This window comes from Artemia franciscana, unplaced genomic scaffold, assembly GCF_032884065.1.
Source record: "Artemia franciscana unplaced genomic scaffold, ASM3288406v1 PGA_scaffold_1180, whole genome shotgun sequence".
Taxonomy (NCBI): domain Eukaryota; kingdom Metazoa; phylum Arthropoda; class Branchiopoda; order Anostraca; family Artemiidae; genus Artemia; species Artemia franciscana.
In genome coordinates this window covers 767923-781335 of record NW_027062618.1, presented here as the reverse complement: position 1 = coordinate 781335, position 13413 = coordinate 767923, and the positions used below count along the sequence as shown (strand labels likewise).

General features: G+C 35.5%; 2 protein-coding genes across 4 annotated transcripts in view; one reads left to right on the top strand and one right to left on the bottom strand.

The window, feature by feature from the left end:
* The window catches only part of LOC136041239 (uncharacterized), a 61826-nt gene extending 60660 nt beyond the window's left edge, over nt 1-1166 (bottom strand). The window contains exon 1 of one of the 2 annotated variants that reach the window (XM_065725834.1): nt 1018-1166. The gene's annotated coding sequence lies outside the window, so the exon portion shown is untranslated. The remainder of the gene's footprint in view (nt 1-1017) is intronic. The other variant, XM_065725835.1, reaches the window with a different exon arrangement.
* Nucleotides 1167-11237: 10071 nt separating this feature from the next.
* Nucleotides 11238-13413, top strand: part of LOC136041232 (NFU1 iron-sulfur cluster scaffold homolog, mitochondrial-like) — a 43963-nt gene continuing 41787 nt past the window's right edge. The window contains exon 1 of one of the 2 annotated variants that reach the window (XM_065725820.1): nt 11238-11377. In XM_065725820.1, the coding sequence (XP_065581892.1) occupies nt 11295-11377 (83 nt within the window). In that variant the 5' untranslated portion in view covers nt 11238-11294. The remainder of the gene's footprint in view (nt 11378-13413) is intronic. The other variant, XM_065725821.1, reaches the window with a different exon arrangement.

Genomic DNA, 13413 nt, shown 5'->3' with positions numbered 1-13413 from the left:
AAAAGAAATTTACCAAATTTTTTAAAGAGAGCTAGAAAGCCCTCAAAAATGATTTTAGGGGCCCAGTTAGGACTAGGCAAAGCAGAATTGACCCTAGAGCCAAAGCTAAAATAAAATAAGGTAACTGTAATGATATAGGCCTATAGTATAGTAATTAATTATGAATGCTTGCTTATGCTTTCTTGTATGTTGCTGCATGTACTATGCTTGCCTTTGCATATTGCTTTTTTGTTGTAGGTACCTGGGTTAAATAAATTGCTTACCTTGATCATTACAGTAACATTCTAAATTATCTACTTCTTCTTATCTTGGAAAAGGGTTAGGTTACAAAAAGAAACTTTAAAGGATGGGTCTATATACTAAAGTATGCCCTTTACAGGTATTTTGAATAACCTACCACTAGTCCTTCTCCCTATAGAGGACCTTGACAATTAATGACTTTCAAAAACCTTTGTGTCATAGAAGTGAAATTTTACAGAACAGATCTTCTGCTTAACTAAAGTACAGCAAAATAACAAAATAACTTTCTTCAGCTTCATAACTTGGATCAATCCTAATTTAAGAGGTCCAGAAGATCTACAAATACATTTGCTAGATTTAGAAAAAACCTATTGATTGCCTAGCCTATGGCTTAAGCTTGGAAAGTTTCATTTTCCTAACCTATCTCCTTTCCAAGATATCAACAAGTAGCTAAACTAGAATTTTACTATATATCCAAAGCCTTAATAAAAAATATAACATGTTCTTATGGGCTACTACATTTTCTGGTTTTGGATCCACTCCTAAAAGTTTCATTTGCCTAGGTCAACTAGCCTACTTCCCAAGAGAGCAAGAAGCTCCTAAACTACGTTTTTACCAAAAAACAATGAATTACTAAATCAATTAATACTATAAATCTATACAGAGCCACAAATTTACCATGAGTAGCCTAGCCTAAAATGCAGCTTTTCAGGAGAGTTAACAATCAGATAGGAAAGAAACGGACGATAGAAAATTCTCAAGCACTTTTTAACTTACGTAATGCTGCAATTATAATCCTTCAACTATCAATGAATAAATAGAGCATTAACTGAGAACTAGGAGACAGAATTGGTTTCTTTTAAATTTCATGCTAGATTAAGGCGACAGAGTTGCCAAACAAGAATGATTTTAGTTCTCAGCAAACAACCAAGACTGCATTCTTCAGTTGACTTTTTCAGGAGAAGGTTTCTACCATATATCGAATGTTTCGAATGCGTCTTATATTCAGTGGATAAGGAAAGGGGTGTGGACAAGACAGACTTTTCCGGCAGTCATTCTTGTAGGGATGATAAAATTAACCTTAAAAGGATTTTTAAGGCTCTATTTTTTTCATGTCTACTAGGCAGTTTGTTACTTTCATAAATGTGTTTTGCAGAACACTTTCATTACTTTTTCCTATTTGCTTTACTACGGATTACGTTGGTAGTATGTTGAATTAGCTAAGAAATTTTTTTCAATGTCATGAATGACTCTTTAAAACGTAGTATATAATCATTTTCAATATTAATGAAAGTACTAAAAAATATATCGTATCTTTATACATCTTAGATACATCGTATCTATTAACAATAAACAGAAAGGAAGAATATGTGACAAATCACTTCAGGGATGCAATGCTGTCAGTGTCAGCATATATTGTTCTTTAGGCATTTATGACCTTTTTATCTAATGATTGGAGTTTAAAACAACAATTTACCGTAGAGCTCGTCAACATTTTCCAAAGCCTTAATTTTCAGCCAGAGGTAACGTTCTGGCGATACCTTTAATAAAAAGCCATAATAAGACTTTTATGTAATAATATTCAGTATTTTTTCCGAGAGCTACTTCATGTGGAAGGAGTAGTCCTAAAAAAAAGGAGTTGGGTATTAAGGAGAAGGAGAAATTTTGAGAAAATGTTGAGGGTGATGTAGAAAAGTGGTCAGAGGGTAGCAAGCCCCCATTGCCCTTTTTGGATATGCCCTCAGTAGCACTAGTTGAGGGGGATCAGAAGCCATGTCCCCTATGCTTAGAAAAAGACCCAGTTGTTTCTAATTAATAGCTAATTTGTATTTTATCTATGTGCTCTATCGAACTAGCAAGACTGGCTAACTGGTCTTTTGTATTGGTCATCCCCGTGACTTGTTTTAGAGCTATCAAATAGCCCTATTACTTTTCAATAACTTTTTTTAAACGTCCCTTCTGTACCCATTTTGGAGTACCCCAACTATTGTTATTTTAAAATAAAATAAAAAAAAAACTTTTTCCACAAACAAAGTTTTTCATAGAAAAGTAAAGAGCTTCACTAAGCTAAAAATGAGCAGATATAAACTCAAAGAACCTTCCTAACGTAAAACCACCACATATCAGCATCGATAAGTAAATGAAACTCAAAACGATCATAAATTACAATAGAAAAAGCCGTGTCAAGCTTCAAACAAGCTAAAATTACCTAAAGTAGGACTCACACCCTCCATGCCTTCTAAAGACAAGATCATAATTTGTATCTGTAATAATTTAATTACAATAAATACTTACTACTAAATACTAAAAAGTAATTTAATTACAATAAATATAATTTGTAACTGTGAGAAGGCAGAGGGGTTATCAGCCCTATTAATGGTAATTTTTGCTCGTTTTGAGTTTAACTCGATTATTTGTTGTCTTTTCTGTTCGTTTTGAGTTTTATTTATTTATTGATGGTGGTTTGCGCTAGTTTTACACATGGAAGATTATTTGACGTTACATCTGCTCATTTTTGGCTTAGTGGAGCTCTTTATTTTTCTTTGAAAAATTTGTTTTGTGAAAAATTTTTCCACAAAGTAATTTTTGTTCGTTTTTCACTGACATAGCCTTCTCCATGGAAAAACAAATAATATTTTATGCATTAATTTCTTTGAAAATCTTATATGCCCAAAGGACATAAATCTAAACCCTGTCCATCAGGGCTATGAGGGAGGGGCGGGGGTTGTCATCCCCAAAGACATAATTACTGGACCAATCAAATATACCTAATAAATTGGGTTTCTCAAAATTTTGATTGGATGTGTTTGGGAAAATAATGGGCAACTGGGACAGGGGCTGGTTGTTCTCCAATCACTTTCGACTATTAAAAACGACATTATAAATTTCCAATTCAATGAGCCCTCTTCTCAAGTTCATACGACCAACCTTTCAATAAAAACTTATATAACCCCAGGGCATAACATACAACCCTTGCCCTATGGGCTTCAATCACATAATTACTGGACTTTTTAACTCCGCTGAATAAAATGGCTATCTAAATATTTTGATCGAATTCATATTTTGGGAAAAGATGGGCGTGGGAGGGGGGACTGGATGCCTTCGAATCACTTTCAACTATCAGAATACCATTTGTAATTTACATTTAAATGAACCCCTTTGAGATTTATGCGACTACTTCTTCTATACGAAGTGCCCTGGTCTTACAAAAACAGAAAAAAAAACACACACACACACACACAAATAACAAAAAAACGAAAACAAAAATAATCTATTTTGCCCAAATAGCTCTTTTCTTAGGCAGGACAAATGCGCTGCTTATGATTTTTTGATTTTTTTTTATGAATTAGCTATTTCAAAACTGCTATAAGATACCTTTCAGGAAAATACAATGCGTGACGGGGGAGGCGTAGCTGCCCCAATTACTTTAACTCCTGGAAGGGGCACTAGAACTTCTGATTACCGATCCAGTGAGCCCCTTCCGAGGCTTATACGACCACCCTTTCTTTGAAATTTTATTTTCAACTCTGTCCCTGAGGACTGTAGGGGGGGGGTACCGTCCTCAGAGACATAATTTCTGGGCCTTTCGACTGTACCGAACGAAATGGCTATCTCAAAATTTTGATTGGATGTGTATGGGGAAATGATTGGCAGGAGAGGAGGGCTGGCGTCCCTCCAATCACTTCAACTAATAAAAAGGGCACTAGCCCTTTGAATTTCCAATCGAGTCATGATCTCTAGCTAGGGTTCAGTCAGAAATCAGACGTCAGCTGATCAGTTTATCTTTATTGTTTTTGTGGATCTCTAACCAAGCAATGAGCAAAAATTAACATCAAACCTTAAATTTTTGCGTTGAAAATACAGAAGAAAAATGACGAATATTCAGCACAATAAAGTGGTAATAATGTTAGTGCTCAATGTCTTGGGTTAGTGGGTATGTATTCTCCCACCCGGGAAAACCTTTTGGAAACTATCGGACCAAAAAATGACCCAGGTCAAAACGAAAGTGCAATCAGCATCCCGGCACCCATTGCAGGCTCTAGAAGCAGTAGCAGCAAAGAATCTCTCTCACGCATCTTTACAACGCGTCACGACCAATCAAATCAATCTATTATTATGAGATAACTAGCTTCAACTTTTAACAGAAAGAAATTCAGAGTGTATTACTTTAAAAATTACAAGTTGATTAAACACTTAAAAAAAATGAATTCCGTTTTTTGTTTTGCTAAAGGCTGGGGAAACTGCTGGAAAAAATTTTCATCGTGAGAAAATTTTGCTAGTGGAAAGATAGTTCTGCTCTCTTGAAGGAAGATGATGGAGGCGAAAGATATAGGCATTGCATGTTAGCCTGGGCAGAATTTAAAATACTTAGTACAGATACTTCGAGATGTCTAGCAAATGCCTCAAAACGATCCAGATCTCAAGAGGTTTATGAAACTGAAAATAATGTTAAATATATTTTTGGCACCATTTGCTAACTTCGCCCACAGGGTCTTGCTTTGAGGGGTTATGATGAATCAGAAGCAATCGAAGCCAGTTCAATCAGACTCCGGTAAATTTCTGTACTAGACCGTGTCAGGAGCGCGATGGACCAAAGTTTCATGCAAAATATGCCTCTGTTTGATGCTTTACCCGTTTTCGATCCTTCAAGATCTATTTTCTTTGAATTGAAAGGGTATGAGTCATTATAAAGAGATTTTGATGTAGTGATTATGCTCTACAATCCTTGATTTCTCTTGCAAAGTTGCATCTTTCTAAATGTGACACTACAAAACTGGATCTTTTTCGAGTTATTAAAATTTTATCTAGCCTCCCAGTCGTCCATTTTGCAGTGGTAAAACTCATGAAGGTATTTTATATTTTATTTATGAACAGTACCAGCAATGATAGATTCTTCTCAGCATTAAGGCAAATGAAAAATTATGTGCCACCGATACTGGGCAATGCCAGGCAGAGTGAATTTGTTTACAAGGTAATCGAAAAAGAGGAGGCTATAAAACTGAATTTGGATAGATTAGTCCTACATTTTTTGAATTGGCGCCACTTAGCACCCCCTACCACTGATTTGGATTCTAAGATGACTGTTTGTTTAAAGTATTCAGAAGGTCCAATAACAGTGCCTTAGAGCATAATATGACACACCATAGCACCCTGGACGAGAGTCGTGAGTTAAGAAATTTGTCCACTATTTACGAACAAAAGGAAAACGGGAATGTCTGTCGAAAAGGATAATAATGTTAAAATGAAACTTGATGGAATATTGAGGTCGTTGTTAAGCCGTATCAAAAGAAAATATGTGCATCTAGGTTACCAAAAACGAGTATCTGTAATTTCATACGAATAGGTAAGGATATTATTTTAAATCTTTCAGGGCTAATATTACTGCATCTGCGACCATATCTTTCAGGGCTAATATTACTGCATCTGCGACAACGATTCCTTGCGACTTTGACTACTTGTCACTGTAGCTACTTGTGCGTACAACTAATAGCGATCATGGCTACTTACGATGGTGACTGTTACTACTTGTGACGATTGTGACTGTGATTGCCACTGCAACAACCTGTGTGTGTTACTACACACCACTTTGACTGCTTGCGACTATGGCTACTTGCAAATGGGATAGCTTATGACTGTCACTCTAGTTACCTCTGAATAATTTTGAATGTAGCTGTGACTGTTTACGGCTGCGACGACTGTTGACTGTGACTACTTGCGTTCGGGAATACTTTTGGTTTGCACTACTGGCGGTTGTGACTTCTTACAACTGCAACTGCGACTATTTTCTTACGACTATTTTTCTTACAACTAAATGGGACTAAGACGTCTAGCAACAACACAACTTTGACTACTTGCGATTATGACTACGACTGCTTGCAGCTTTTACTATATTTGATATTACTGCTTTCGAATCAGACTGCTTTTGGTGGTGACTACTTGCGAATGCGACTACCTACGACTGTGGCTGCGACTATTTATGCCTCGATTACTTGTAATTAGTGCGTTTGCTTGCTTCTGTGACTGCTTGCAACTGCGAATACTTACAACTGTAACTATTTGTGTCTTCGACTGTGACCACTTGTGATTGCTGGTACTGCTACTGTGGCTGTGATTGTCTCTGCTGCTTCAAATGATAATTGTATTATTTTTACTATCACTAATAAATTAAAGCAGAGGAGTTTAAATATATTCTGGTTGTCAAAGGGCTTATCTCTAATAAATCAGGAACGGCTAAAGCAATCCAGTTTAGAAGTCCAGGAACTTTTTGACATGATGAAAATAAGCTAAGTACAGGCTTATTGTCTAAATAGTATGCCTACATTAAATACGTTTCAAGATTATATTTACTGTACATTACGTTCGATAAAAAAACTTAAATACATCCAGGATGTCAAAAAGCCTTGTCTTAAATATATCTGGAATGGCTAAAGTAATCTAGTTGAAAATTCCAAGGAATACGAACTTGAAAAAATAAGCTATGTGCATTAAATTTGTAAAAATAGTGCATAAGAACGAGGAAGATTTTCAGTCAAAGGAAAAAAAGCAAATTCCCACCCCAGATTTTCCAGGGGGGCCCAAGCTTCCACCATAAAGGGCCCTTTGCCGGCCATAATAATCCTTTATGTCCAACATAATCCATTCTGTCCAATTGAGAAGTTACTGCACGCCTATTAACCAAAGAGCGTAATTACCTGACGACCCTTGGGGTAATTACGCCATTTGCTCTAACTTTGAAAGTAGGTTAGATACATAATAAAAGTTTCAAGTTCTGCCAAATGCCCATTTCCTAGATGGATGATTATATTATTATCATAAATTCTGGATATTTGCAGTAATTCCTCTAAGTTGACAGATTAAAATAGGCCAGTTCCTGTAAAATGTTTTGATGCTTATTTCCTTGTTTTAGTGAATATAAGCCACCATTCTAGATTACTTGAGTCAGTTCTTATTCTGTTTCTGTCCTCGTTTCATGTACATTAACTGTATCATATGAGTAAATAAACATTTTTATGCTTGACACATAAACCATATGAAAGTTGGAGACGCTTGACATCCTCTACCGGTCAAAACCCAGATTGTAGGCCAACGCTACCATAAGACTTTAAAGACGAGAGCACAGAGAGAAGTAGAAGACTTTACATCATTAAGCCTATTAACTTTTTAGTTAGGTAAATATAAAGGTATTAATAGCCATTAGCATTAGAACTCGAAAGATCACCAAGCATCTGAAACAATTTGTGACAACTTCGACGATAGGAAAGAACTTCATCCAATCTGGAAATCGGACTACTACTTTGGTGGATGAAATGAAGCGAGAGTACTCTGAGACTTTTGACCGTCTACTAGCCGAATTTGACAGAAGGTTTACAGATAACTTGCCAGTGCTGAGCACACTTGAAGCCTTGGATCCAAGCTCGACCAAGCTTATGGACACAGAGTTGCTCAAGCGTTTCTCTGCTCTTTACGGTGAGCTGGATATTGACGACATTCTTCTCGAATCTCAAGCTGGTATTGCCAAGCGTTTCTTGCTCGATGAGGAGAAAAAGCCAGAAAACTTCCTAGACATTTTCGACCATCTTCAGGCATTACCAGTGGCTTACTCAGAAGTAATTAAAGTACTTCGTATCGCTGCCACACTTCCTGTGACAACAGCGAGGAATGAGCGTTTGTTTTCTAGCCTAGAAATAGTGAAAAGCTACCTGCGGTCTACAACAGGAGACGATTGTCTCAGTCACCTCCTTTTGATGTTTGCAGAAAAAGATTTAATAAAAAGTTTGACTACGACCAGCTTGTTGACGATTTTGCAAAGATGAAACCTCGGCAGTTCCCCTTGTTACCTTGAGTGTTGTAATATTTTTTCTCTTGTTATGTTTTTCCTTTTGTAAATATATTTGATCTGAAAGATTTCTGCTGAAGGAAAACCGAGATTTTTGCTACAAGCCTCAGCATGTTAATGAAGATTACTTTCACCGACGGATTGTTTACTTAAATAAGAAAGTTTCTCGCTGAGGAAGGCCAGCCTATAGTCTGGTTGAATTTTCCACTTTCAGTTTAATCACTTAACCTCGTTGATTGTGATCTTCGATGTTATAATTAATCTTAGAGGTCAGTGTGGCTGAGTTCCACATTCGGTTACAGTACATTTCCAAGCAACACACGGGTGATGAAAATGCGTTTTTGCTTGGAATATTCAATCGATGTGCTGCCAAAACCCGCATTTCTTCTTACACGACACGAAGTGAGTCGGTGGAGGGGGGGCCAGGATGGAGTTCATGCCTACCCCAAGATTTGGTCCAAGTAGTGCCTCTGGTTAAATTGATATTAATTTAAAATGAGAAGGAATATTAGTCGGTTCTCCTTGTATTAAATCATCGTAAATTGGGTTTATAGTAATACTCCCATTATGGTCTTTTAAATAGAGTTACTTATGTATTAATGTTAAAATTCCAATTGCCTCCCTTAAATATTATGGTAAATCACTTACCTGTTTGGAACTTTAGTTGTCTCGTCTAAAACAGCCGTTGTTTTCTTCATCTTTGAAATCTTTGAAGTGTTCAGAGATTGGAAAGCCGAAACAGAGTCGAATTGATCATTTTTAATTTTTGACTTTAGAGATTTATTAATTGAAATTTTATATTCTTGCAGTTATTTACCCAACTTTAAATGGGTTCTGCCAAATCAAAACGCCCTAGGAAGAATGTGAGACCTTGTAAAGGCTACTGCCAGTATAAGGTCAGTTTTATCTTTCCCAATATTGAAAAATATACTTTCAACTACAATTCGTTTCTTAAGGAGACGGAAGGAGTATGTTTTTATTAATTTTTTTTTAAGCCTTTTACTGAGTCTCGAATTGGAATATATGGTAAAATAGTAAAATTTTATTCAGTTTTGGAGTGGGTGACAAACTCATTACTTGTTTTGTTTTGCTGTTTTTAATCTACCTTCTATAGCTTCCTCAATAAGTTTAATAGATTAAAATTAAAGAATAAACTACATTTAATATAATTTAGTTGAAAGACTTTATGATTGTGTGAAACACATTCTTAGGCTTCTATTAGCTAAAGATACATCCACGCTTCTTTTCACAAAAGGAGGTGGTTTGAAGGGTTTCCTATAAACAGAAAGTTCAACAATCCAAATCCGACCCTTCTTTTTGCGCATACTTGTTGAATTCAAAATCTGGATTATTTACTCACGATCTTGGTCGTCTGTTAAGCAGTATTTTCATAATCTGGCCTTTCAGCGGAAAGGCAAATTTGCAACCCAGATTACGATTTTACAATTCAGTTTACCAGTAAAAAAAAGTCTTTTTCAAGTGATTTCAGGATTTACACGATAAACTGTGAACTCACGATCCCGATTGTTAATGGAGCCAGAGTGGAGCAGTATTTTCATTGCCTAGATTATGAGCCATACGGCAAATTTGCCGTTTGAAGGATTGATACTTTCGATTCGGTTTGGTTTCAATGGCAAATAACAAAAGCAAATGGTTAGGTCGTAAGGCATTGTTGCCAGGTGTAGCATAATTTTGCGGAACGTAGCATAATTAGGAACCAAAAGCATCCAAGCACAATCCTCCTTAAGATAGCATAATTGTAGCATAATCTAAGACAATGTAGAACAACTCATAACGTCACATCAATAAAACGAACACCAAAGATGGTTTATCGAATTTTTTTACCACACTAAAGTAAAATTTTCGGCACAGCGTTTAGGTGTTTAGGTTTCTACATTACCGCAGCGACACAGACGCTCAAACGATTCGCGTACGGTGATCCTTTTTTGAAGTCTCTTCAGTTTGTAAAACCCAAGATGGCGCTGGGAAATGAAAGAACCAGGTGTCGTAGTGAACCAATTTCCAAGTCTCATGCCAAAACTCACAGATATTGACTCCCAGTGGTGCAAGCTGTCATATGCTTTTAGTGACTCCGAAAAGATAGATATGAGCAAAATTACTACAGACTTGATCTGGAGAAAAATACGCAAAATGACAAACTTTACCGACGAAAAAGTTTTTCCAGATCTGGCAGAACTCGCCGAGAGGGTGGTCTCCCCACCGTTTTTTTTTTTTTTTTCTTGGATGAGTAAGTTGAAGAAAGAAAGTATTGAAGCTGTGCTGGTCACTAAATCGCGACTAAGAACAAAAGATACAGTTTGCTACAAATATATCCCTACAGACAATCAGATTAATCAAACAATCAATTTATTAATACCAAAAGAAAAACTATTACAAAGTAAAGCGGTTACTAGGCCCAAAAAGCTGTGCTTGTAATGGACCACAGAAAACAAGAAAAAAACTTTTATAAAATATATAAAAAAACAGAAACAAAAAAAACATTGGAAAAAGACAAGGACGTTTAACAGATAAAAGATTTAGAAGGAGATATAACATATAGATGATAATGATTTTAAAAGAAGTGAAGAGAGACATACAAATTAGGATAGAATTAAAAAAAAAGAAAAAAAAGATCAAGTTCTACAATTCCAAGAACCTCTAGGTAGCCACCCCACCCCTGGTCAAAAAGTCGAATCTGAAAGCAAAGATGAAGAAGATCATTGAATGTGAACCGCATTTTTTCCTTCTTTTTTTAATGTATCTAAAGTAAAATTTTTATGATGTAAGACATTATGTTTCTCTGAAGCCGCCAACCATTTCGAGAAGAAAGACGACGACTTGCAAAAAAAAACAAAAAACGTGAAACAAATTGTGAACCAAGATCCTTCTTCTAGATATAAAAAAGCCTTTTTACTTATTTTCTATACTATTTTACCTTTTTCTTTGCCTCCTTTGTTTATACCCCGCTTTTGTTCCCTTAGCGGGTTAAAAATAAATTATTCGGCTATTATTGTCAGATTATATTCTATTCAGAACCTTTATTAAGATAAGACAGAATTAGACTTGTCTTAACTGATCAACTTTTTTGTGACACCTGGCAAAATATAGAAGCATAGCATAAATCTGTCCAAAAAAGCATAATTTAGGGCTCAAGGAAGCATAATCCTCTCCATCTGATCTGGCAACACTGTCTTAGAGTGGAAAAAGAAAAAGAAGAATGTCACTGAGAATAGGCATATTTGGAAATCTTCTGAGAAATACAGTAGCTTCGTCTAAAAGAAACTTCTGTTCTATTCAGAGGCAAGTATTTAAGATATGATCTGAATATCAGAGTAAATATTATATGCTAAATCTAACATGAACATTGTTTGGGCTACCACGCTTGTTAGCCTAGTAAAATAGCCTACGCCTTTAACGCTGTTTTGATGCTCTTTTCATCTTAATACGCTAAGCCTAACAAGTTATTGTAATTGAAGTAGTAGTTGGAGTGGGTCAGTAGCAGTTGTATCAGTTAAAAGTTGGGTAAAAACCAGCATCCAATTGAGCAAAATTATGTCAAACTAAAAGCCTTGCAGCTTGTTACCAAAGAGGAATTGAGGAGAATTGTATATGTTAATGAATAGCTAAAAGTCTAAGCTATGCTTCAATAAGGCTATTATTAAAATTAGGCTACTTAAGATCAAACACTTGAAATTATTAGTTTATTGACTTACCTACAAAGAACTCTTTTTGGAAATACCATCTATCCTATTTTGATTGTATATATCCATTTAGTGTTTCAATTCTGTCACATATTTGAAGAAAGCTGATTTTCTTCCAATTCTGAAAATGTAACTTTGGTAAAATTCTAGTTAATTGACTTCTTGCTATCTCAGAAAGGGTTTAGGTTAGAAAAATGAAACTTTCAGGGAGGGGTCTACAGGCTAAAGTGTGTCCCAGGAAGGTATTTGAAAGTACTCACCTCCACTCCTCCCTCTAAAGGGCCCTGAAATTGGCCTACATGACAGGTCTATACCTATTGAAATTTTGACAAAACAATATTTTACCTCAATTTTCAGTTAGGCCTACTAGTTGCTATTTCTCTGCCTTTAGTTCTGAAAGTGCAATTCCTGTTATTTGAGTAGAATTTTGAGTCATATCAATTTTGCAAGATCTATTTTGCAGGGTTTCACTTTTATAAGACACATATTTTTAAAGGTCATCACAGGTCAGGGCCCTGTAGAGGAAGAAGGAGTAGAGATAGTTGCTTCAAAATACCTTCCTGGGACATACTTTAGTCTGTAGATTCAACCCTGAAAGTTTCATTTTCTTAACATAAACCCTTTCTGAGATAGCAAGAAGTCAATTAACTAGAATTTTACCCAATTTTTTTTTCAAAATTTAGGAAATGTATTTGCATATCTTTAAAGCCTTATAAAATGGAATTGAGCAAAGTTATGAAGCTGAAAACAATTTTTTTGTACTTCAATTAAGCCAAAAATCTATTTTGCAAGGTTTCACTTTTATAACACACATATTTTTGAAGATCATCAAAGGTCAGGGCCCTCTAGAGGGGGAAGGAGTAGAGGTAGTTGCTTCAAAATACCTTCATGGGACATACTTTAGTCTGTAGATTCATCCCTGAAAGTTTCATTTTCCTAACCTAAACCCTTTCTGATATTGCAAGAAGTCAATTAACTAGAATTTTACTGTAACTTTTATTGCTTGATATTTATTCCATAAATTACAGATATTCAATGCAATTTTTCTTTTCAATTGCTTGGCTAGTCAAAACAGAGACCACATTTTCAATTTGTACTGACAAATTATTGGTAGAAATTTTAAAAAGAAGGTGAGGCTCTCATTCTACTACCCTCAAATTGCATCAAGCTATAGTAAAATGTAAAGTATTAAAGTAGACCAAAAACCCATCTCTATTTATCTAGAATGCCAAAGAAAAGTGGCCTTTCCCCAAAAGAGGTCTTTTACCCTAGCAGTGGTATTAGTGTTAATAGTGATATGTATATAGGCTACTATCATATTGTCAATTGATCTTCCCCTTTAAGTATTCTCCAAAAGCTTCAACTTAATAACCAAATTGATTCTTGAGATATGCACTTTTGATATTCTGTATACACATAGTGTGTTTTGATTTAGTTGAATTTCCCCCCTTAATATTCTTTCAAATTTGCATCTACATATTTGTAGCCTCAATTATACTAGTATCATAGCAGTATTGTGGTAGTAGTAGGAACAGTAGTAGCAGTAAGTGTATAATTATTGGTAGTAGCAGTGTTAATAGCAGTAGTAGTAGGTATGTTTTGCCTTTTGGTCAACTGAACATCCCACTCATGATA